Source organism: Crassostrea angulata, chromosome 1 (assembly GCF_025612915.1).
Source record: "Crassostrea angulata isolate pt1a10 chromosome 1, ASM2561291v2, whole genome shotgun sequence".
NCBI classification, from domain to species: Eukaryota; Metazoa; Mollusca; class Bivalvia; order Ostreida; family Ostreidae; genus Magallana; species Magallana angulata.
In genome coordinates this window covers 9,293,665-9,320,808 of record NC_069111.1, presented here as the reverse complement: position 1 = coordinate 9,320,808, position 27,144 = coordinate 9,293,665, and the positions used below count along the sequence as shown (strand labels likewise).

At 37.5% G+C, this 27,144-nt stretch overlaps 2 protein-coding genes across 2 annotated transcripts; both read right to left on the bottom strand.

Moving 5' to 3' along the window:
- Positions 1–364: 364 nt before the first annotated feature.
- LOC128166034 (uncharacterized) lies at positions 365–1,243 on the bottom strand (the record flags this gene model as incomplete). Its single annotated transcript, XM_052830949.1, has 3 exons — positions 365–564; positions 649–957; positions 1,162–1,243. Coding segments are annotated over 3 exons (591 nt in total), but the record flags the coding sequence as incomplete, so codon positions are not given.
- Positions 1,244–3,055: 1,812 nt separating this feature from the next.
- Positions 3,056–26,755, bottom strand: LOC128165978 (mucin-like protein; the record flags this gene model as incomplete). Its single annotated transcript, XM_052830907.1, has 25 exons — positions 26,574–26,755; positions 26,292–26,416; positions 25,577–25,897; positions 24,842–25,034; positions 24,176–24,432; positions 21,988–22,207; positions 19,578–19,829; positions 18,309–18,443; positions 17,994–18,197; positions 17,298–17,549; positions 16,832–17,042; positions 13,938–14,104; positions 13,171–13,335; positions 10,920–11,039; positions 10,574–10,702; positions 10,367–10,489; positions 9,908–10,027; positions 9,075–9,326; positions 8,670–8,798; positions 8,192–8,317; positions 6,365–6,514; positions 6,011–6,133; positions 5,219–5,470; positions 4,941–5,063; positions 3,056–3,720 (listed from the first exon to the last, which is right to left on the bottom strand). Coding segments are annotated over exons 3-25 (4,566 nt in total), but the record flags the coding sequence as incomplete, so codon positions are not given.
- Positions 26,756–27,144: the final 389 nt, after the last annotated feature.

The window sequence follows — 27,144 nt, the reverse complement described above, 5'->3', positions numbered from 1 at the left end:
GAGTACTTGTTGTAGTTATAGTCGTTTCCGTTGTTGAGGTAGTGGTGGCCTCAGTTGTGGTGCTTGTACTCGTTGGGGGTTGTGTACTTGTTGATGTTGTGCTACTTTCAGTTGTTGTAGATGGAACCTGAGTGGTGGTTGTCGTTGAAGGCGTGGTGGTGCTTGTAGAAGCTGTTGTACTTTCTGGGGTTGTGGTAGTAGTCATTTGTTCGGTTGTGGTAGAAGGAGCCTCAGTTGTTGTACTGGATGGAGTACTAGTAGAAGCGCTGCTACTCTCCGTACTTGTACTTGCAGTGCTGCTCAGTGTTGTTGATGAAGTAGTTGGGGCTTCAGTTGTGCTTGTGCTCGTTGGCAAAGCTGTGGTTGTAGACGTACTTGTCGAAGTCGTCTCTGGAGTACTTGTTGTAGTTGTAGTCGTTTCCGTTGTTGAGGTAGTGGTGGCCTCAGTTGTGGTGCTTGTACTCGTTGGGGGTTGTGTACTTGTTGATGTTGTGCTACTTTCAGTTGTTGTAGATGGAACCTGAGTGGTGGTTGTCGTTGAAGGCGTGGTGGTGCTTGTAGAAGCTGTTGTACTTTCTGGGGTTGTGGTAGTAGTCATTTGTTCGGTTGTGGTAGAAGGAGCCTCAGTTGTTGTACTGGATGGAGTACTAGTAGAAGTGCTGCTACTCTCCGTACTTGTACTTGCAGTGCTGCTCAGTGTTGTTGATGAAGTAGTTGGGGCTTCAGTTGTGCTTGTGCTCGTTGGCAAAGCTGTGGTTGTAGACGTACTTGTCGAAGTCGTCTCTGGAGTACTTGTTGTAGTTGTAGTCGTTTCCGTTGTTGAGGTAGTGGTGGCCTCAGTTGTGGTGCTTGTACGCGTTGGGGGCTGTGTACTTGTTGATGTTGTGCTACTTTCAGTTGTTGTAGATGGAACCTGAGTGGTGGTTGTCGTTGAAGGCGTGGTGGTGCTTGTAGAAGCTGTTGTACTTTCTGGGGTTGTGGTAGTAGTCATTTGTTCGGTTGTGGTAGAAGGAGCCTCAGTTGTTGTACTGGATGGAGTACTAGTAGAAGCGCTGCTACTCTCCGTACTTGTACTTGCAGTGCTGCTCAGTGTTGTTGATGAAGTAGTTGGGGCTTCAGTTGTGCTTGTGCTCGTTGGCAAAGCTGTGGTTGTAGACGTACTTGTCGAAGTCGTCTCTGGAGTACTTGTTGTAGTTGTAGTCGTTTCCGTTGTTGAGGTAGTGGTGGCCTCAGTTGTGGTGCTTGTACTCGTTGGGGGCTGTGTACTTGTTGATGTTGTGCTACTTTCAGTTGTTGTAGATGGAACCTGAGTGGTGGTTGTCGTTGAAGGCGTGGTGGTGCTTGTAGAAGCTGTTGTACTTTCTGGGGTTGTGGTAGTAGTCATTTGTTCGGTTGTGGTAGAAGGAGCCTCAGTTGTTGTACTGGATGGAGTACTAGTAGAAGTGCTGCTACTCTCCGTACTTGTACTTGCAGTGCTGCTCAGTGTTGTTGATGAAGTAGTTGGGGCTTCCGTTGTGCTTGTGCTCGTTGGCAAAGCTGTGGTTGTAGACGTACTTGTCGAAGTCGTCTCTGGAGTACTTGTTGTAGTTGTAGTCGTTTCCGTTGTTGAGGTAGTGGTGGCCTCGGTTGTGGTGCTTGTACTCGTTGGGGGCTGTGTACTTGTTGATGTTGTGCTACTTTCAGTTGTTGTAGATGGAACCTGAGTGGTGGTTGTCGTTGAAGGCGTGGTGGTGCTTGTAGAAGCTGTTGTACTTTCTGGGGTTGTGGTAGTAGTCATTTGTTCGGTTGTGGTAGAAGGAGCCTCAGTTGTTGTACTGGATGGAGTACTAGTAGAAGTGCTGCTACTCTCCGTACTTGTACTTGCAGTGCTGCTCAGTGTTGTTGATGAAGTAGTTGGGGCTTCAGTTGTGCTTGTGCTCGTTGGCAAAGCTGTGGTTGTAGACGTACTTGTCGAAGTCGTCTCTGGAGTACTTGTTGTAGTTATAGTCGTTTCCGTTGCTGAGGTAGTGGTGGCCTCAGTTGTGGTGCTTGTACTCGTTGGGGGCTGTGTACTTGTTGATGTTGTGCTACTTTCAGTTGTTGTAGATGGAACCTGAGTGGTGGTTGTCGTTGAAGGCGTGGTGGTGCTTGTATAAGCTGTTGTACTTTCTGGGGTTGTGGTAGTAGTCATTTGTTCTGCTAAACTAGAAGGAGCCTCAGTTGTTGTATTGGATGGAGTACTAGTAGAAGTGCTGCTACTCTCCGTACTTGTACTTGCAGTGCTGCTCAGTGTTGTTGATGAAGTAGTTGGGGCTTCAGTTGTGCTTGTGCTCGTTGGCAAAGCTGTGGTTGTAGACGTACTTGTCGAAGTCGTCTCTGGAGTACTTGTTGTAGTTGTAGTCGTTTCCGTTGTTGAGGTAGTGGTGGCCTCAGTTGTGGTGCTTGTACTCGTTGGGGGTTGTGTACTTGTTGATGTTGTGCTACTTTCAGTTGTTGTAGATGGAACCTGAGTGGTGGTTGTCGTTGAAGGCGTGGTGGTGCTTGTAGAAGCTGTTGTACTTTCTGGGGTTGTGGTAGTAGTCATTTGTTCGGTTGTGGTAGAAGGAGCCTCAGTTGTTGTACTGGATGGAGTACTAGTAGAAGTGCTGCTACTCCTCGTACTTGTACTTGCAGTGCTGCTCGGTGATGTTGATGAAGTAGTTGGGGCTTTAGTTGTGCTTGTGCTCGTTGGCAAAGATGTGGTTGTAGACGTACTTGTCGAAGTCGTCTCTGGAGTAGTTGTTGCAGTTGTAGTTGTTTCCGTTGTTGAGGTAGTGGTGGCCTCAGTTGTGGTGCTTGTACTCTTTGGGGGTTGTGTACTTGTTGATGTTGTGCTACTTTCAGTTGTTGTAGATGGAACCTGAGTGGTGGTTGTCGTTGACGGCGTGGTGGTGCTTGTAGAAGCTGTTGTACTTTCTGGGGTTGTGGTAGTAGTCATTTGTTCGGTTGTGGTAGAAGGAGCCTCAGTTGTTGTACTGGATGGAGTACTAGTAGAAGTGCTGCTACTCTCCGTACTTGTACTTGCAGTGCTGCTCAGTGTTGTTGATGAAGTAGTTGGGGCTTCAGTTGTGCTTGTGCTCGTTGGCAAAGCTGTGGTTGTAGACGTACTTGTCGAAGTCGTCTCTGGAGTAGTTGTTGTAGTTGTAGTCGTTTCCGTTACTAAAGGAGCTTCAGCAGGGATTTTGCTTGGATTTGTTAGGGGTTCCGTACTTGTAATGTTACTTTCAGATGTTGTTGATGAAAAATGAGAAGTTGTTGTCTCCTGAGCTGCTGTGGTTACTAAAATTGTAGAAGTACCTGTAGTTGTTGTAGTATCAGGAATTGAAACAGTTGTTAGAACTGTTGTTGTAGTTTGGGTTGTGGTTGTTGTAGGCACTGTGGTTGTAGTTTGAGTTGTGGTTGTTGTTGGCACTGTTGTTGTAGTTTGAGTTGTGGTTGTTGTAGGCACTATGGTTGTACTTTGGGTTGTGGTTGTTGTTGGCACTGTTGTTGTACTTTGGGTTGTGGTTGTTGTTGGCACTGTGGTTGTACTTTGGGTTGTGGTTGTTGTTTGCTGTTGAGTAGTTGTAGTAGGAATTAGATTACATGTTTTCCTATCAGTATCCAGTTCATATCCTTGGTAACAGTAACAGAGGTAACTTCCTTCTAAATTACTACATCCCTGGCTACAGTTATGGATACTTGTGGTACATTCATCAATATCTGTAAAATAAATAAAAGTTAAGGCATTACCAAATGCAATATATTGAGAAAAATCATTTATATTACCAGAAATAAACATCTCTGATTTTAGTGTGATGTGAAAATGGTGTTTCTTTTCCTTTCTGAAAATGATAATTATAACATGCCTTAACATTTAGGATGATATACATGAAGAAAGCATTTGTTCTTCATTAACAGGTTTTATCTAATCCATAATCATAGGCCGGAACGGCCACAAAGGCGTCGAGCTGACATTTTCTTTTATATATATTTATAAAATGATATCATTAATTTGAATTTTTGTACTATTAGTCGTATATCAAATAATGAATATAAGAATAAAAAAAAGTAAATGAATTATGTTTCATGTGCTTTAAAAACAAAAATCAGTATATTTTCTTACAAATTAGGTTGCGATACGTTTATAATACAATAACTCATCATGTTTACAAATATCAAAGAAATTTCAAAGTTCAAAAATAAATTATATTTTCTTTCTGCTTTAAACAGTCTTTGAACAATTTTCAAGATTCATAATTTGAATGCATTTACAGTGTGTCCCTAATTATAATAATAAAACATACTTTTATTTATTTCATTTCCCGTTTGAAACAAGATTAACTATGGTATGGTTGTTTACAAACAAATCCAAAACACGTGCTATTTAAAATGCTCGACCAAACCGACTGCATTACTGTGTTTCTTTATTGCAACAAAATCACTGCATATGTTTATCGCTTACATTCATTTGGGAGGCTGTGCCCGATAACAAATAGATTTACATATAAAATTTTAATTCTATCGGACACGGTCTCCAATTCAAATGTAAGCGATAAACTAAAATAATATTTAGTGTAGACTGGTCCTCTGTCTCTATCGTACGTATATCAGACAGGCATTGCCAGTCTATATTAGTGAATGTTTACACCTTATTATATTCATCCGCCATTCTTGATTTGGCAAATTTATTCTCATGCAGTGAGTTGTCAATGACCAGGGAGGCAAAGTTGGAATTTTTGTACACAATGCAGTTGAATAAATGGAATAAAAATCTTGTAATACATTTAATAGTTTAAGGAACTTATTTCTTGTTCGCATTTAAAAGGTGGTGCAGAGCATGAATTTTTGGACGATTGCCAATCCAGACAGTCGCCAGAAGGCTGCCGAGCATTAGCTCGACGCCTTAAAAACGAACATTCGTTCTACATAAAGAAACAAACCTTGACATGAGATATTGTCCGGCTGCAGACTGAACCCTATACTACAGGAACAGTTGTAGCTCCCCTCAGTGTTTATACACAGCTGTTGACAAATGGCCTGACCATTGCTGCATTCATCCACATCTACAATATTCAAATGAATTTTTGAAAATGCACATCACAGAAAAGAAAACTACTTCTAATTCATTATATGAAAGACAATTTTTTACAGAATAGACACCAAACTGAAAATCTCTGGACAACAAGTTTAAAATAAATTTGATTCCCTGGCACTTCACCTTGACATCCACCATTTTGATCACTCTGAAATCCAGAACTACAGGTGCAGGTGTAGGAGCCTGGATTGTCCACACAGACCTGACTAGCGTTACAGGGTGACGTCAGACATTCATTGATGTTGGTATCACACAGGGTTCCATTCCATCCCTGCTGACATACACAGCCCACAATCGGGTCACAGGATGAGGCCCCCACCCCACAATTACAGGGGGTGGTACAGTTGGGTCCCCACGAATTGGTCTCACTACAACCTAAAAAGGAAGCAATTATCCTGAAAATCTGACGCAGTATAAACAGTAACAAGCTGAGTATTCAAAAAAGAAGTTTAATGCTTGTATTTGCCATAATGCCATTGTTTATCATCCTTTGAAATCAAAGTTTATAACAATAGGATGTCGAAACTATTGCAATTTGCAGTCTAATGAAAAAAAAAACTGTAAAAATATATCTGTTTATGAAAATTTCCATTTTCTAAACCCAGCCACCCATTCAAAGAAAATAACAAAAAAACTGTAAGCAAGTCACTGTATTGGAAATTTACGAATGTCATGCAATGAAAAGCAAATTGATTTATGTAAATTTAAATCCAAATTAAGCAGTTGTCGATACAAAATTTATTTAGAAGTTTGAAAGCCATAGCAAACATGGACATGTCAAGAAGACTGGAATGACAAATGAATGAAATGACAAATGAATGGGGAAACATAATCTTTTTCAGGACATGACCTATGTCTATCAATGACTTATAAATAGTTGAACTATAATTTTGGAGGCATTTTTAGATTGATTACTTTCGCAAGTTTTCTGATTGGTGGTAAGTTTGTATCCATCTGGACAGCTACAAGAGAAGCTTCCACTGATATCAGTGCAGACGTGGGAACAGCCAGAAATGTTTCTCTCGCACTCGTTGATATCTGAAATTGGACAAAGGTAATTTGTCATAAAACTATTGGGTCATCTGTATTACATCAGAATAATGTAATTCTGGTAATAATGCCATATTTTATTGGCTTCAGTGATCTGCTCGGAAATATCAAAAGTGAAATTCTCAAGAGTTGTGTTACATGTGTATTATATGCATACAGAGATTAATGTAAAATTTCCCCCTGATATAAAGCAAAATACTGGTAAGCAAACTGTCTTACTTGGACACAGTGAGAATCCTGATGCATTGACATGGAGCTCGTAGCCAGAGTCACAGAAACAGTAGGCCACATTGGAAGCATTGACAGTGCAGCCGCCATGTGTTGTGTCACATGTCCCATCCACACTGGCTCCAAGACACGGATTGCTGGCTACAACCAGAACAGCAAAAACAATTAGCAGCGACAATCAGCAAGCTAAAGAGCTTGTCACAGAGACAATCAGCAAGCTACAGAGCTTGTCACAGCGACCATCAGCAAGCTACACAGCTTGTCACAGTGACCATCAGCAAGCTACACAGCTTGTCACAGCGACAATCAGCAAGCTATAGAGCTTGTCACATCGACCATCAGCAAGCTACATGCTTGTTACAGTGACCATCAGCAAGCTACAGATATTGTCACAGCGACAATCAGCAAGCTACAGAGCTTGTCACAGCGACAATCAGCAAGCTACAGAGCTTGTCACATGTCACATACAGAGCATGTCACAGCGACAATCTGCAAACTACAGAGCTTGTCACAGTGACCATCAGCAAGCTACTGAGCTTGTCACAGCGACAATCAGCAAGCTACAGAGCTTGTCACAGCGACCATCAGCAATCTAGAGAGCTTGTCACAGCGACAATCAGCAAGCTACAGAGCTTGTCACAGCAACAATCAGCAAGCTACAGAGCTTGTCACATGTCACATACAGAGCATGTCAGAGCGACAATCAGCAATCTACTGAGCTTGTCACAGCGACCATCAGCAAGCTACACAGCTTGTCACAGTGACCATCAGCAAGCTACAAAGCTTGTCACAGCGACAATCTGCAAGCTTCAGAGCTTGTCACAGCGACAATCAGCAAGCTACAGAGCTTGTCACATGTCACATACAGAGCATGTCACAGCGACAATCTGCAAACTACAGAGCTTGTCACAGTGACCATCAGCAAGCTACTGAGCTTGTCACAGCGACAATCAGCAAGCTACAGAGCTTGTCACAGCGACCATCAGCAATCTAGAGAGCTTGTCACAGCGACAATCAGCAAGCTACAGAGCTTGTCACAGCAACAATCAGCAAGCTACAGAGCTTGTCACATGTCACATACAGAGCATGGCACAGCGACAATCAGCAATCTACTGAGCTTGTCACAGCGACCATCAGCAAGCTACACAGCTTGTCACAGTGACCATCAGCAAGCTACAAAGCTTGTCACAGCGACAATCTGCAAGCTTCAGAGCTTGTCACAGCAACCATCAGCAAGCTACACAGCTTTTCACAGTGACCATCAGCAAGCTATAGAGCTTGTCACAGCGACCATCAGCAAGCTACACAGCTTGTCACATCGACAATCAGTAAGCTACAGAGCTTGTCACAGCGACAATCAGCAAGCTACAGAGCTTGTCACAGCGACCATCAGCAAGCTACAGAGCTTGTCAATGAATTAAAGTAGAAAATGTTTTCTAGTCCTTTCATACCAATCAGGCCCCGCCATCACCAACTTTCCTCAAGTCAATACTCAGCCTCAGATCTGAGGTTTGACCTCAAATTTATCCACTTTTCTTTAAAGGATTTGAGTTGAGGAATGAGTTGAGGAATTTGAAAATTTTGGTGACGGTGGAGCCTGGTATAGGTTTATTTTCTCCTGTAGCAAATGCTATGTATTACTATGCTGCGCAGCTAATACCATTTTTCCTTTATGCTATAAGACACGCCCATTTTGTGTCACTCATCTTTTAAGAAGTTATTTGGCTATGGGGTTTAAAATTGCTTCGTATTGTTATCACAGACATAGAAAGTTGAAAATGTAAATATATAACGTTCTCTTACATTCAGAATACTTACATTTCACACAACTAGTTCGATCATCTTGAAGTTGGTATCCTATTAAACAAGTACAAAAATAACTTCCGAGTGTGTTGTGACAGTTCTGGGAGCAAGAAGCTATTCCTTCAAGACATTCATCAACATCTGAAATCACAAAGATCAAGTTGTACAAATTTGTACATAATTATATATAACATATAAGCTATCCTAATGTATCTTTATGTATCTTTAATGCTAATTTCCTAAGCTTGACAGAAAGTCAGTTAATATGACTTCTATCATTAAGGTATAACATAAACATCTCTAGCAAAAGCTACAGAACTGCGCATAAGCTAACCGGAAAAATTCAAGTTGAAAGACCACAGTGCTAAGTTCCATACGTACATGTGAAAACAGGCAACTTATGGCCAAAAACAAACTTGCCCTGGTGTTAGATTTACCAACAAAATTTCTCAACACATTATGTGGAGCAACAGTTGTTTTAGTTTCCACCTACCTGTACAGAGTCCAGAGGTGGTGTTTCTCTGGTAGCCTGTCCTACAGGGACACAAGAAGGACCCAGGAACATCCTGGCAGTACTCTGTAGACGTACAGTTATCTAGCGACTCAGAACACTCATCCACATCTAAAATATACAAAGTAAAACAATAAACTGGTTTATGTCTAAGCTCAAAACTAATTACCGGTACAATATCAATGGCTTAAAAATTAACACATGAAACTATAAAATACTATTTAGTATGTTACCTAACTCTGTAATACGTACGTATACAAACTAAATTGGGTCTGCCCGTGTTCATTGTTATCAATATTTATATAGTTCAGTTTTAACTTTTTTATAAGTAACTACATAATCAATACTTAGAACACATTACTGAAAGACAATAAAAGCCCCTCTTACTCTGACAAGGTCCAGCGGCGCTCCTCCTGTATCCAGCGATACACTGACAACTGTAGGAGCCCATGTTATCTACACACACTTCTGTGGCCGAACACAAACTGGGGTCTACACACTCATTGATGTTAGTGTTACATTGGACTCCCGACCAACCAGCCTTGCACACACATCCTCTCACACTGTCACAACGCAAAGCATTCTGGGAACAGTCACAGGACGTGTTGCAATTGTATCCCCAGTGCAAAGAGTCACAGCCTAAAATGACAAAATTTCACACAAAAGATAGCTTATATGCTAAAATTTTAGAGGGGCAAGGTCACGATTTTGGTTAAAAATCATTTTTTTCAATTTTAATGTTTACAATGCTTCAGTAAGGCATTTTTAATATTCAACAAAAAATTTAAGTGTCATTTGTTGATTTATATGGGAGTTACAAAGGTTATTCTTTGCTTTGTAAACAAAGCTTTTGTTTACATTTGTAATGTTGAAGTGAAAATTCCAGTTTAAGACCTAAAATGATTGAGTTATATGTTAGGAACTGTTTATTCATGCCTAAAATGAATGAGAAGATTGACAAATTGGCTAGAAAAATATTTTTTACTGGTTTATTGAACCTATGTAAACATAATCAAGGCACAAGCCTAATTGTTTACAAGAAAAAGAATTGTGAGCCCAGTGTATCTTGCTTATAACTCTATGACTGACTCTCAGATTTCATTTTATCATCAGAAATGCCTTCTTAAAGCATTGTAAAGGATAAAAAAAGAAAAACAGAATTTGACCAAAATTGTGACTATGCCGCTTTCATGTTAAATGAGCAGAAACGACAAATTTACCGGAACAAGATGACTTGTCTTCTTGTAGCTTGTATCCAATGAGACAACTGCATGTAAAACCTCCGTCTGTGTTGGAGCACACTTGGGAACACTGGCCACTATTCTCACATTCATCCACATCTTTCATTAAAAGGAAAGAATGTATAATTACACAGTTTCAAAATCAATGGTTGACAATAAAATTTTATCATGTGTGCAAGCTTGCAAATATCAATATAGTTCAATATGGCCCATTAACCTTAATTAACAATGCATCTACATTACCAACTTACTACTGGCAACTATATATATCAAATTAAGCCTTTGAAGCAAGAAGGAAATATTGTTTTTGAAAATAAATTAAAAATATTGCCCTCTTTGAACTTTTTGGTATTTAACTGTATGCCCCCTGAGCACTGAATAATCAAAGACAGAGACACTAACATTTCGAATTTTCCTGAAGTAATAAGGTTCTTTTACCTGTACAGTTCTTTCCGTCTGACAACAGCGTATATCCCTGGTTACAGAAACAAAAAGCGGAACCCGTGGCATTGACAGAACATCCCTGACTGCAGTTCATAATATCGCAGGTTTGCTGTGGAGCTGCAATTTAACAGCGGACGATGATTTGGTTATTCAAATAAATAACATTCAGTTCTTTGTTATAAACATGCATGTTTGACCTACCTAGCAAGGTACAGGAAACGCCATCTGGTTGGAGAGAATAGCCGTCCACACAAGAACAGCTATAAGAGCCCTCAGTGTTCACACACTGTTGCTGGCATGCATTGGTCCCTTCTTTACACTCATTGATATCTATTACCAAAGAAAAAAGAAAAACTATTTAATGCTGAAAAATAATGAAACTAATGAAAAACTTAAATGTTGATATAAACTTAGAAGTCTTTATTAATAACACAAATTGAAATTTTATCCTTAAAACACTGGAGAGAATAAAAAAATCTGACACCTAAACATCTTGATTTCAATAATCGTTGTGAATAGTTTATACAGTTAAAAGCTACATGTTTACCTGAACAGAGAGAGTTGGTCAGTCTGTAGCCAGTGTGACAGGAGCAGGAGTAACTCCCCTCTGTGTTTGTACACAGCTGGTTACACAGATTCAAAGAACTGTTGGAACATTCATCAATGTCTGCAAACAAAAAGTGCAATATGCAATCACAAGTTATATCTACAATTTGAAAAATCCTGAATTAACAAATATCCTACTATTGACTCATGGAACTCAGCTAATCAGTAACTAATTCAGCTGACATTAACATGTATCACTTAAGATATCTGCACAAATAGGAACTTGCTTGTTAATATTAAACCAGAACAAATGTTCTCCAAATAATTCACTGCAAATCACATTTTGCACAGGATTTCTACAAGGGACACTTAGAACAGATAAGAGTTTGGTTGAAATGGACCAGCAATAATCTTTCCATAAAAAGACAATGAAACAAACGTTCAAAAAATTAATAAATGTGAAAAATTAACAGATATCAAACTTCATCTAAAACACACGCACAGTGTTGTCAGTGCAGTGTCTATATACACTTGAAGGCCAAAGACACCCATTGCCACTTGTTCGAGATTTAATTCTTACCTCCACACTTGTAGAACTGAGTCATCCGGCCATTAATTATACTCTAGTGGGACAGAGTCATCCTTTACCTACACACTTGTAGAACTGAGTCACCAATTAATTATACACTAGTGGGACAGAGTCTACCTTTACCTAGATACTTGTAGAACCGAGTCACCCATTAATTATACACTAGTGGAACTGCATGTGTCATCCTTTACCTACACACTTGTAGAACTGAGTCACCCATTAATAATACACTAGTGGGACAGAGTCGTCCTTTACCTATACAGTTGTAGAACTGAGTCACCCATTAATTATACACTAGTGGGACAGAGACAACCTTTACCTAAATACTTGTAGAACCGAGTCACCCATTAATTATACACTAGTGGGACAGAGTCATCCTTTACCTAAACACTTGTAGAACTGAGTCACCCATTAATTATACACTAGTGGGACAGAGTCATCCTTTACCTAAATACTTGTAGAACCGAGTCACCCATTAATTATACACAAGTGGGACAGAGTCAACCTTTACCTAAATACTTGTAGAACCGAGTCACCCATTAATTATACACTAGTGGGACTGCATGTGTCATCCTTTACCTATACACTTGTGGGACCGAGCTCCCCTTTTTACCTATACACTTGTAGAACTGAGTTATCTGGCAGACAGTTACACCATTTACCTGTACATTTGTAGGACTGAGTCACTTCTTACCTATACACTTGTAGGACTGAGTCATCCCTTACCTGAACATTTGTAGGACTGAGTTATCGGGCTGCCAGTTACATCATTTACCTCTACATTTGTAGGACTGAGAAATCAGGCAACTAGTTACACCATTTACCTGTACATTCGTATGACTGAGAATCGGGCATCCAGTTACACCATTTACCGGTACCTGTACATTTGTAGGACTGAGTCATCTAGCAGCCAGTTACACCATTTACCTGTGCATTTATAGGACTGAGTCATCTTGCCACCTTACACCATTTTGATATACACTTCTAAGGCTGAGTCACCCCTTACCTATACACTTGTAAAACTGAGTTATCTGGCAGCTGGTAACACCTTTTACCTATAAATTTGTAGGACTGAATCATACTTACCTATACACTTGTAAGATTGAGTTATCTTGCAGCCACTTACACCACTTACGTTTACACCTGTAGAACTGAGTCCCTCCTTACCTATACACTTTTGGGGTGAGTCAAATCTTACCTATACACTTGTAGATTTGAGTAATCTGGTGGCCATTTACACCACTTACCTTTACATTTGTAGGACTTAGTCACTCCTTACCTATACTCTTGTAAGACTGAGTCACCCCTTACATATTCAATTGTAGGACCAAGTCAACTCTTAATCTTACCTATACAATTGAGGGACTGAGTTATCTGGCAGCCAGTAAATCCACTTATCTGTATATTTGGAAGATTGAGTCACTCCTTATCTATACACTTGTACGAATGAGTCAAATCGTAACTTTACACTTGTAGATTTGAGTTACCTGGCAGCCAGTTACACCACTTACCTATACATTTTTTGGACTGGGTCACTCCTATACCTCTACACTTGTAGGACTGAATTAAATCTTACCTAGTATACACTTGTAGAACTGAATTAAATCTTACCTAGTATACACTTGTAGGACTGAGTTATCTGGTAGCTAGTTGCACCACTTACCTATACATTTGTAGGACTGAGTCATCTGGTAGCCAGAGGGACAGTTCTGACATGTAAAGGCCCGTCCAGTTAGCTGTTGCTGAGCAGCTAGGGTGTCTGTACAGTTACTGAGGGGGTCACAAGGGGAACCAGCACAACCATCAATGTCGGTCTCACACGAGTCGCCTAGAACAAGAGTCAATCAAAATAAAAGAAAAAGAGAGCATGTTTACTTACCACACACTCAGATTACTTGACAATGATACACATGATCAAAGGCACATGCATTAAATGTAACAAATATCTAATTTATAGAACATATTACCCACAAATATATTAAATCAAAATGTCCTACAAAAATGCACAACAATGAATTAGCTATAAAGTTTCTTAACATTCCGTTCAGCAGTTTCAGAGAAGGTAGGCTTACAGACTGATTAATAGTTTATACAATAGTGGACATGATTTTCAGTTCAAAAGATAATGAAAGAATCAAATATCCCTGTCAATATACCTGTTTTACACTAAGACTTTAATTATTAGCTACAAAAGTTCTATAAAATTCTGTTAAGTGGATTATTATAAAAAAGGAGTTTTACCACGCAAAAAATATAAAAATTAAAAAGAAAATCAGAACTGACTGCCTGACTGACTGAATTACTTAATGACAGTCAGACTGTCTAATTGATCAAAAATTTTAAACCCCGATCAACTTGTTGTGAATACTTACTTAAGACTATTAAACATTATAGAAAATGAGAGAAAATAAGAGAATATTGAATCTTTACCTGTCCAACCGATGTCACAAGAGCATGGTACAATAAAGAATGAAGAAATACTGGTGCTTGTTGCTAGGGAATAGTTACAGTTTCCATGGTTATTGCAGCCATAGCATTGGTACACAGTTTCAGATAACATAATGGACACACCATTTAGTTCATCAACAGCATAAAATCTGAAATAGATGTTCAATATACATGACACGAGGCCCATGGGCCACATCACTCACCTGAGGAACAATAGGTATGATAAAATCAGCTTATAGAGTCATAATATAAACAATCTGGAAAATGTACAATAATACATGTAGATCCTGTATAAATAAAATCCATTCCCCCCCCCCCCTGGATATTCTTATGTTTATACTCATTAGTCCCTTTTCTAACAGGATGATTTTATAGTCATTTCACATGTTGAGTATTGCAGTTCTCAAAAAGGTCCTTAACAATTGTTTATATAAGTGATATAAAGCTACATCAAACTCTGAACCTTCTTGTGAGGCCAAAGAATTGTCCTGGAGACAAAGTCTAAACAATTATAAAGAATCCCCTGGCTGATTAATTTCTGAGAAGAAGATTTTTAAAGATTTACTCTATATATTCCTATGTAAAACTGTAACACCCTCCCAATGTGGCCCCGCCCTACCCCCAGGGATTATGATTTTCACAACTTTGAATCTACACTACCTGAAGATGCCTCCACCCAAGTTTCAGCTTTCCTGGCTGATTAGTGTCTGAGAAGATTTTTAAAGATTTACTCTATATATTCCTATGTAAAACTTCGAGCCCCCATTGTGGCCCCACCCTGCCCCTGGGGATCATGATTTTCACAACTTTGAATCTACACATCTTGAGGATGCTTCCATACAAGTTTCAGCTTTCCTGGCTGATTAGTTTCTGAGAAGAAGATTTTAAAAGGTTTAATCTATATATTCCTATGTAAAACTTTAACACCCCCTATGGTGGCCCCACCCTACCCCCGGGGGTCATGGTTTTTACAACTTTGAATCTACACTACCTGAGGATGCTTCCACACAAGTTTCAGCTTTCCTGGCTGATTAGTTTCTGAGAAGAAGATTTTTAAAGATTTACTCTATATATTCCTATGTAAAACTGTAACACCCTCCCAATGTGGCCCCGCCCTACCCCCAGGGATTATGATTTTCACAACTTTGAATCTACACTACCTGAAGATGCCTCCACCCAAGTTTCAGCTTTCCTGGCTGATTAGTTTCTGAGAAGAAGATTTTTAAAGATTTTATCTATATGTTCCTATGTAAAACTTCGAGCCCCCATTGTGGCCCCACCTTACCCCGGGGGACATGATTTTCACAACTTTGAATCAACACTACCTGAGAATGATTCCACACAAGTTTCAGCTTACTTGGCTGATTAGTTTCTGAGAAGAAGATTTTTAAAGATTTACTCTATATATTCCTATGTAAAACTTCGAGCCCCCATTGTGGCCCCACCTTACTCCTAGGGGTCATGATTTTCACAACTTTGAATCTACAGTACCTGAGGATGCTTCAACACAAGTTTCAGCTTTCCTGGCTGATTAGTTTCTGAGAAGAAGATTTTTAAAGATTTAATCTATATATTCCTATGTAAAACTTCGACCCCCCATTGTGGCCCCATCCTACCCCCGGGGGTCACAATTTTCACAACTTTGAATCTACACTTCTTGAGGATGCTTCCTCACAATTTTCAGCTTTCCTGGCTGATTAGTTTCTGAGGAGAAGATTTTTAAAGATTTACTCTATATATTCCTATGTAAAACTTTGAGCCCCCATTGTGGCCCCACCCTACCCCCGGGGGTCATGAATTTCACAACTTTGAATCTACACTATCTGAGGATGCTTCCTCACAAATTTCAGCATTCCTGGCCTTATGGTTCTTGAGAAGAAGATTTTTGAAAATTTCTCGAAATTTTTCATTAATTTCTAAGTATCTCCCCTCGAAAACGGGTGTGACCCTTAATTTTCACAACTTTGAATCCCCTTTGCCTAAGGATGATTTGTGCTAAGTTTGGTTGAAATTGGCCAAGTAGTTCTTGAGAAGATGTTGAAAATGTGAAAAGTTTACGGACAGACGGACGGACGGACAGATGGACGACAGACAAAATGTGATCAGAATAGCTCACTTGAGTTTTCAGCTCAGGTGAGCTAAAAAACTGCATTCATTCTTAAAAATAAATGTATACTAACATTTTATATCCTTTCTAAATCACTGAATTTCGTCATCATGTACCTAATTAGATAAGTACCATCTCTATTAGAGATACTTACTTTCCAGAAATGGTTGTCATATCTGCTGGAGTATAGATGTAGGAGAAACTACTTACTCTACAGCACAGGGTGTCATGTCTGTTAGAGTATAGATATAGAAGAAACTACTTACTCTAAAGCATAGGGTGTCATGTCTTGTGGAGTATAGACGTAGGAGAAACTACTTACTCTACAGCATAGGGTGTCATGTCTGTTAGAGTATAGATATAGAAGAAACTACTTACTCTAAAGCATAGGGTGTCATGTCTTGTGGAGTATAGACGTAGGAGAAACTACTTACTCTACAGCATAGGGTGTCATGTCTGCTGGAGAATAAATGAAGGAGAAACTACTTACTCTACAGCACAGGGTGTCATGTCTTGTGGAGTATAGATGTAGGAGAAACTACTTACTCTACAGCACAGGGTGTCATGTCTGCTAGAGTATAGATGAAGGAGAAACTACTTACTCTACAGCATAGGAGTCATGTCTGCTGGAGTATAGATGTAGGATAAACTACTTACTCTACAGCACAGGGTGTCATGTCTGCTAGAGTATAGATGTAGGAGAAACTACTTACTCTACAGCACAGGGTGTAATGTCTTGTGGAGTATGGATGTAGGAGAAACTACTTACTCTACAGCATAGGGTGTCATGTCTGCTGGAGTATAGATGTAGGAGAAGGAGACATTCCCTGGGAGTGTATCAGAAGTAACATTCACAGGACTCAACATAATAATGGTAACATTGTCTCTGTCCACATCATAGGCAAAGGCCGTTATGTTGATGCTCTGGCCAACAACTGTGTACAAGGTTCCAACTCCATCCAGGAATGGCTTTACATTAGCTGAAATTATACGGAAAATATGATATTTAAAACTAAGAACGCAAGATAGCTGCATTGAATTTTTTTTTTATACTTTCTGATATCAAATCGGAGACCAACAAATAAAATAAAATATAGTCATTTAACATGCTTTTTATTATCCTACATGTAGCTCCAATATTTTGTGACTTTTTCAGGATGCAGATAGTACTGAAATGCTAACATGCATAACATTTGCTTAAGCCAGTAAGCTTCGATTTTTCTTCTGTGGCTGACCTGCTAGTCTCTGTTCCTTGAGGACTGTATCATATGCTGTTTTAGTGACATTAGCTATGGCTTCATTTTGTGTGGCAAGAAAATCATAGATACAGTTTAAATTCTGGGGACCTCCACACACTTCTTGTGCTTGGTTTATCTCTTGCTGGGTAAAATCGTCCATAAATATTGGGGCAAAATCTGTCCGTTGGAAGGAACTGCAATCCATGTCACCTCCATACACAAACAAAGATGCAGCACAATCAATTTTCCCTGAAAGGGTAAGATTTTTATATGTTGACTATATTATCAATTAATTATAAAAAGGAAATAGATGTTCAACTCCTCTGACTTCTTTCAAAAATTTAACTATGTTTAATTTCTCTAACGAATTAAGTTAGTTCAATTCAGTTTTGAGGCTGCAAATCAAAGTTTGTTGACATTGATCTTATTGAATAATTCTAATGTGATCACATATCAATATAACTTAATATAACTTTTATGAAAATCCTGTAAACTAGCCTGCTTCAAAATTGAAAGATCAAACCTTTCTTGTCCTTCATAGAAATAGTTTTGAGACTTAAAAATCTAGGTATTTTGCATTGAAACCAGGCCCATTTAGAGCCCCTTTAATTAAACGTAGTAAATAATGCCATTATTAATTTTGGAGTTCTTAGATACATTGAGATGTACAATACTAGTATGTAGCAGTCTTACAAAGCTCTCCAAAGTTGAAATATAGCTCTCGTTCAGTCGTGTTAGAGGGCAGCAGGGTTCCATTGGGCATTTTCAGGTCATCATTCATGTTCCCGTTGATATTTCCCAGAAGTCCTGAGTTGGTTGAGGTGGAGGATAATGAATCCGGTATTCCAGTAGTTAGTTCCAGCATTCCGAGGTTAAGAGACATATCAAAAGTGATGCCTATAATACAAAATATATCCACAGGAATTTTTTTCAGTAAATTGAATCATTGTGTAATATAATGATACAAAATGAGGGTACAACTCTCTTCTACTTAATGTTCTCTTTTACCTGATGGGAACAGAATCTTGGCAGAGTTTGTCCCTGTTCTTTTCAGTAACAGTCTACTGGCTACATAGTAGGAGTAAGTATCGCTGGAATAAAATTGACGGGTGATATCCTCTCTATCTGCATAAACAACCAGTCCTGAAGCAAAGAAAATTAACACAGGTAATACCTACGATATTGCTGGTTTTGCCTAATTAATGCAGTTTCAGCATTGCTTATGAAATCATAATTAAACTTAACGAGGCTGGATCTAATTTGTTCTGCCCTAGATTTTTTTTTTGAATGAAATTTTTTTTTGGAATGGGATTTTGCTTGAAATGTAACAATTTTGCACATTTTTTACATTTTTTTTAAACTTCTCCGCTATTGATTTCTTTTTCTGTTCTACATATTAAAGCTATTGCTAAAAGGCATCAAATGGTCAAATAAAAAAAAACCTTTTACCTCCTGGTTTGTTCCAGGGGTCTTATCAAAGTTGTTTTTGTATGCCCAATTTCTCAGTTTGTCAGATAATGGCCATATTTTATTAGACAAAGACGGAAATGGTGATCTTTATAGTATTATTAAAACATTCAGACATATTTAAGTAATAATTAAATATATAACATCACATGTTAAGGGTAATTGATATAAAATACATGGTTACTGTCTTGAAATATATGAATTAAGCTATATTTAGGCGGGTTAAGAAAACGTTACAGAGGGCTAGGCTTTCCGAACCCTTTTCACGTTTTCGACCCGAGCCCAAATATAGCTTATACTTCGAGATATTCATGTTTATTCCACAAAATAATATCAATTTTACACATCAAACGAGCTATTTTCAACATATTTTGCAAAATTTGTGCAGTTGAAACGATCAACAAGAAAAAAAGATGACGTCACAATACAAATGAAACGCTGCGCGAAAGCGTGCATACTCATTCTGTACTCGGAATCGTTAAGTGTACAGTCCGTATGTATAATTCAACAACTAAAACCTAATCCAACAGTTCAAATCTTGAGCACTTAACATTGTACTTTGTGTGCAATGTTTAAATTCTCTTGTAAGAAGATGTTCAAATATTTCAGCATGCAATACTTTCAATGAACACTGAAATAAGAAAGAAATGGTAACATACACATGTAATTGCATAAGCCAGATAATCCTGTTAATGAGTTCTTGTACTTTAAAAACTCAATGGAAATGTTTGTTTAACGTGATGATAAATAAAAATTGTATATTTTATTTGCTTTGAACATTACAGTTCTTCTTTGTATATCTGTATGTACCTGATTTTGCTAGATTGACCTCCACCTGGGCTATTCCTCCATTCTTTTCTTTGATAGCGAACGCTTGGAACACAGTGGCATTAATGGCGGTTCCATTAGCGTTGATGGCCTGTGTTGTACGGGTCTGAATCTCTAGAAGAGTCTCATTAGACCCAGGTTGTGTCATAGTCAGCATCACATATTCTCCCAGTCCATTAAATGTATAGGTAAGACCATCCAATGTTCGTATGTGAGGGTCTCCAAAAGAGGATCCTAAAGAAGAGTATTTTCAAGATAAAAAATCTTCAAAATATTCACCGTTTAAAGAAAGCTAACTTCAAAATCAAGACTACATAGTTTGAGGCACATACAACTTTAGCGTTTTTTTAATACTAAATCACCGAAACATATTTAAATTAGTCTATCAAAGAAGTGTATTCTATACAGCTTCTGTAAGCTCAATTGGATTAACAACCGTCAGCGTATTATATTTACCGAAAATTTTGTATTTAAGCGATGATTAATTTAACTCTTTACTGAATGAGGTTGACAATGGTATTTGAGGGATGTTAACTTCAACTCACCCTCCCAAACAGGCAGTTTTCATTTTATTATACTGAATGTCTTAATTTCACTGTACTGCTTTTTTTAGGAATGACGTGAATTTTATGGCGAACCGTACGCGCATAATTTACGCGCATGAAACAATTCGTTTTATTATACTTTCATGTTAAATACTGAAATCTGATTGGTTTAGACGCAGTTGATGATCCGTTCTATTACCCTCAACGTTAGCAACACACTTAGCAACGGGTAACACAACGAATTGCTACATGCGCGTAAATTATGCGCGTACGGTTCGCCGAAGAATTCACGTAAAGAAGTAAAAAATTCTCTAAAATTAAGACATTCAGTATAATAAAATAAATAGTGCCTGTTTGGGAGGATAACAGTTGAAATTGACACCCCTCGAAAACCATTGTCAACCTCCGCTTCGCATCGGTTGACAATGGTTTCCTCGGGGTGTCAATTTCAAATGTTACCCTCCCAAACAGGCACTATTTATAATAAGGAATAAGGAATCATTCTTTGAGTATTATGAGGTGATAATTTCGGTCGGGGCGTGTTAAAATCCAATAAAGCCCGAAGGGATTTATGATAGATTTGATCACGCCCCGACCGAAATTATCACCTCATAATATTCAAAGAATGATTCCTTATTACTTATATTTATATAATTTTAAGCCATCGTACGATTAAATATTAAAATATAAATAAGCAAACCTCGCTGGCGCCTCCATTTGGCGTTATTTAATTGTATTATGGGTTATATAGTACAAAATCGATACGTAGTGTTATCACAGGCAAAGACACTGGAATATGTAAATATATTTTATTATACCTCAATATGATTATCCATATAACGCGATATCTGATTGGTTCTAGACAATCACGTGACTGGGCGACAAAACGTCGTGTCTCCCGGGGAATAAATATCATGTCTCACTTCTTCGGAAATCTCGGATTTTTTCATACCAATGGTATGAAAAAATCCAATATGAGCATACGATGTTGACAAATATGAAGAAATCAAAAATATTTAAACATTTAAATTCTTTTTATGTTACAAAAATCAATTTTACTATATTTGATTCGAATTTATGAAAATAAAGATAGACAATCAGGAAAAAAACCCAAATCACGACGTTATTGATTTCGACAAGTCGAAAAATTATTAAAAATCGACGTATGTTGTATAATCATTTGTTGTTCGGTATATCTGATTGGTTCTAGACAATCATGTGACTGGGCGACAAAACGTCGTGTCTCCCGGGGAATAAATATCATGTCTCACTTCTTCGGAAATCTCGGGTTTTTTCATACCAAAGGTATGAAAAAAGCCAATATGAGGATACGATGTTGACAAATATGAAGAAATCAAAAATATTTTAACATTTAAATTCTCTTTATGTAACAAAAATCAATTTTACTATATTTGATTTGAATTTATGAAAATAAAGATAGACAATCAGGAAAAAAACCCAAATCACGACGTTATTGATTTCGATAAGTCGAAAAATTATTAAAAATCGAAGTACGTTGTATAATCATTTGTTGTTCGGTATAATAAAACGTTAGTTGCAGTGAATGTTCAGGAAATTTGAAGATTTATTCCCCCAGAAAAATTATATTTCCCTCGGGCAAAGCCCTCGGGAAATATGATTTTTCTTGGGGGAATAAATCTTCATATTTCCCGAACATTCATGCAATAAATGTATAATATTACTCGTAACCAAAGGTGTTGCTTAATAAATGAGTGGAAAACGCCTGCCGCTAAAGAAGGGTTTACGGTATTTTAACATACATGTATTCACCAAAACACTTATGATACTTTCAAACATGATGAAATGGTTAATCATTTTGATCATACCAGATGTGAGAGCTTGGTAGAGATCACATGTGTCAGAGTATCTAAGTCTGAGGAATTGACTACAGAGGTTGGAATGGTCACAGCAGTAACCGTGAGGTTCCTCATCCAACACATTGGCTTCTCTTGGATTGTGTAGAGGGTTTGATGTGTAAATATAACCAGCACTTGCTCCAGAGCTTATCAGGGTGGCCAGAGTTGAATTTCTTGAGTAGCAGCATTTCTGAAACAAACAGTGTTGAAGATATAATGGGATGGGAGAAATAATGAAGGAACAGACTGGGATTCCAACTGAAGCCCTCTTAATCTTTAGTCAGATGCTCTACCCATTGAGTTGTCTGGCGCAGGTATTTGATCCAGTTTGACCGTCAAAAAACCAGAAAGGGCCACAATGCTCATCTGCTCAGCAACAATTTATAACCGTGACCAAGTTACTTAACAAGCTTTGTGATTTCCTGGCTATTGATGGTCATAATTATATGTTTTGAATAAACTGGAAGATTCTTAAATCTAGCTTGATGTTATATTGAATTGACAGTCTAAAACCTATAAAAATGAACAGATATTTCCCAATAGAATTTTCTTTTTGAACAACTCTTAAAATATTTGGGACTCTAACTGTGCCCTCTTTCCAAATCAAAGAATAATGAAATCAACGTATACTTGAAAGCCAAGATAAAAAACAAAAGATGACATAGATTTAAAAAAGGAGGGTTTCAGTCATATTTTTCTCTGTTTTTAAGTGATTTTTACCAGTAAAAACATCCCAAAAATGAAATCGTAGCTTTGTGCCAAAGGGTAGCAAAAAAAAAAAAAAAAAATAAATCAAATGAAATAAGAATTAAACTATAAATAATTCTATCTTCTTTATAGCTTTTCGAAGGGTAATAGTGATGTCATAAAAAAGTAAAACTTTCCATATTTTTCTTCAAACTTAGCAGAAAGAACCAATTTGTTCTAGTTTATTACCCCCAACACACTATTTTCACAGTCACAGCTGTCACGGTGAAAGTCACATTATAAATTCAACACGCTTTTTCATATAAAATACATTGTGTTGTGGGCGACAGCCACATTCACATTTTTCTCATAGAAAAACAACAGAGAAGTTACACGATTTTTCGTCCGATTGGTACAGTGTACCTAGTACATCAAAGGAAATGTCTTGAAGTCATAATTTACTTTTGGAAACAGAGTAAAAGTGCATATCCCTTTTCTCTCGAATTCTTACACACAGATTATAAAACCGGCATGTGTATTTTATATGAAATTTTAACAACTTTTGAATGTATTCTAATATATTGAAAGAAACTTACTGTTCTTTCTTTAAAAAAAAAATTGATGAAAGAATTTTATGCTTATAAACGGGCATGGTCACGATTTTGGTCAAAAATTATTTTTCCGATTCTAATATTTACAGTGCTTCAGAAAGGCATTTTTAATAGGCAATCGAAATTTGAGTCTCTTTTGTTGAGTTATAAGCGAGTTACAGAGCTTGAAATTCTTCGCTATGTAAACAAAGCGTTTGTTTACATTTTGAACGTTGAAGTAAAAATTTCAGTTTTAAACCTAAAACGAATGTGTTAAACGTTAGGAATTGTATATCTATGCTTAAAATAAATAATAAGATAGACAATTAAGCTGGAAAAAGATTTTTTACTGTTATATGGAACCTATGTAAACAAAAACAGGGCACCAGCCTTGTTTACATGACAAAGAATTGTGAGCCCTGTATCTTGCTTATAACTCTACGAATGACTCTAAAATTTAATTTGATCATTAGAAATGCATTACTAAAGCATTGTAAATAATAAAAACATAAAAATAAAATTTGACCAAAATCGTGACCATGCCTCTTTAAACTCTGCTAAATTTAAAGTCAAGGTCAAAGGAAAGGTCAAGGTACATGTAAGTCAATACACAGTTTTGCATAATTAAATTATGATGAAAGAACAAAAAATGACTAGGCATAAAAAGATATATTCTAGATCATTATAGTTTTGGTTAAACTGCTCTATGCACCTGCTCATACGCATTCTGACAATAAATAACTAATATGCGATTGCTTTTCAACAAGATCTTTGCTTTCGAAGAAAAATGTAGTTGGCAACATTTTGAAAATATGATTTATGGCAGCATTAATATTACATAAACAGTATGACTACTCATTTTAAACAAACACATTAATTACCCGTGTTCCAGAAACTCCAGTGGGAGGAAATTCACTAACATAACAGTTTGGTTGATGGGGGTATGGTACAAATCGACCATCTTTTTGTATTCTATCTTCACTGCATGGACAATTGGTTAATTTTGTGTTTGCCAATGTAACTGCCAGATACTCTGGATTTCCATGTTTTTGGATCCAGGAGTAACATTTTTCAGCATAGTTGATGAAATTGTTCATGGTATCCATCTTGTAAATCCAAACACCTGGCCTATCTCCCCCTGAAAGACGTTAAGTATAGTAGTTAAAAATTATATTAAAAAATGCTCAGTACACATATCTCCACCTTATTACAGTTTGTCCGTCAGCCTATCAAGATGTAATCAAAATCTTGCTGCTAAGTTACAGAAATCAAAATTTTGGTCAGTTTGAAACACTACACTAGGTTACCGTTAATGGATCAAAATTTCAATACCTATAACACATAATAAACTAAGGAGTCCACAGGTCAACCAGTTAGTATAGACAATGATCATTTAATTAAATCAAAATCTAGCCACCATTAAAAGGTAAAGGTGATAGTAATTTAAATTAGAATTGATTAAACTTATTTTGCAAATAATGCAAAAGTTTTTATATTTCAAACATAAGATATTTTATCTACAACCAAAACTCTCCAAAGTAACTTACTGTTATAGCCATTGTAAAACACCTCATCGAGCATGTTGTTGGTCAGAGAGGCTGGATGGCTGTAGAAGTCACTGGACCCACACTTGTATCCCAGCAGGGCTGGTTTTGGGGGGAGCCAACCCATTTGTTTAAAGAGGAAAGCTGTGAAGGTGGTCACTCCATCGCTGACAATCAGCAACTGGAAACTGGCCCTCTGTTAACAATATCATTTGTAACTTGAATAACAATTAATTATTAATTTAAGAGACATCCATACAAAAATAGAATAAAAACCTCTTTGTTTAATATTTGTTAAGAAAATCAACTGTAACATATATTATGACCAGTATTTTATAAAGACATGGAAAAGTCCATTAAAACATTTATGGATACTATTGGCTTAAATGATTTCATCCATATCCGACTTTGGAATATATCTATCCATATTATTTCCCAAAAGACCACATCTTAGCAACATTTTTATTAAAAAGTTTTAATGCTAATTGAATAGAATAGTTAATTGTTAGATTTTTTCCATGTTGAAAAACATGCAGATATAAAACAAATAAATGCACCAAGGCAAACATCCATTCATTGATGTTTTTTCTCAAATCTCAACATTGTGTGTTTTTGGGATTGTTTACAATTCGGGAAGTGAGAACCAATAATTGACTGTGGCACATCATCACAGATTTGTATTTGTATTAACATGCAATCACTTGATACTATTTGACTTATCCTTAGTCTGTTCTTTACCTGAGAGGAATAGACAGAAGCAGGAGCTGGACGGACATTTTCCCAGGTGACAACTAAAGCTGTATTGGGACTAAAACTTGAAGCCACCATTGAATCTTTGTAGTTTTGAACAATGAGAGTTTGGGCTTCATAGAGAACAGACGAATTGGCAGAAAATTGGTTGTAGAAATGATACCAAACATACGAGTCTGCCGTCATGTCAATGTCTGACCAAAAGGGAGCAACTATTTTGTCTGGCAGTGATCCTGGCTGAACAGAGAATTGTTGTGGACGACCGCTATTGAAGTAGCTATCAAACGTCACGTAACCATTTGTATAAATCTGAAAAATAAATACGTAATTAATAAAAACTAATCTTTGCATAAAATATGGTAACTGTTATCAACGTTAACTTAATCTAGCATACAACCACACAACTTAAAGAAATTGATATAAATTTCAGCTTGTATTAGAATATATCCATATTAACAGGTTAAATGATACAGTTAAAGTTTCCCTGTTGAATCCTTGGTGCTAACATAATTAAAGACTTTCCATCGTGTACCACAGAATTTACCGGCAAAAGCGATTGTAGATATTATTTATCACAAAATATTTGTTTCAGAGAGAGTTGCAAATATTGAGATGTTGGTCATTAAACATTGCCAAACTTCTATCATCTACATCAAATTTCACAGAATCTAATATCAATTACAAATTTAAACTTAACACATACATAAACACTATGAAATAGTGATGATCCACAAGTAATTCCAACTGGATTATCAACAATTGCTAGCAGCAAGTCATCCCCACTGAAACCTTCGATATCACCAGCTTCTTCCCCGTATGAAAGGAAGTCTATTGGAAACCAAAAAAAAATCAAGTGAATAGAGTTCCAGTAAAAAGAACTTCAATGAAAAAAAATTATGTGAAAAGACTACTTTCAAAAGATATGTAAAAAAAGGTTTACCAATATACTTTAAAATTAGCTTAAGAATTACCAAAAATAGCTTACTTTCATTTCGAACACTGATTGTGGTGGAGATAAGTTCAGTTGTAGTGGTGATGATTTCTGTTGCCGTGGTAGAAGGAACCTCGGTTGTTGTACTGGATGGAGTACTGGTAGAAGTGCTGCTACTCTCCGTACTTGTACTTGCAGTGCTGCTCAGTGTTGTTGATGAAGTAGTTGGGGCTTCAGTTGTGCTTGTGCTCGTTGGCAAAGCTGTGGTTGTAGACGTACTTGTCGAAGTCGTCTCTGGAGTACTTGTTGTAGTTGTATTCGTTTCCGTTGTTGAGGTAGTGGTGGCCTCAGTTGTGGTGCTTGTACTCGTTGGGGGTTGTGTACTTGTTGATGTTGTGCTACTTTCAGTTGTTGTAGATGGAACCTGAGTGGTGGTTGTCGTTGAAGGCGTGGTGGTGCTTGTAGAAGCTGTTGTACTTTCTGGGGTTGTGGTAGTAGTCATTTGTTCGGTTGTGGTAGAAGGAGCCTCAGTTGTTGTACTGGATGGAGTACTAGTAGAAGTGCTGCTACTCTCCGTACTTGTACTTGCAGTGCTGCTCAGTGTTGTTGATGAAGTAGTTGGGGC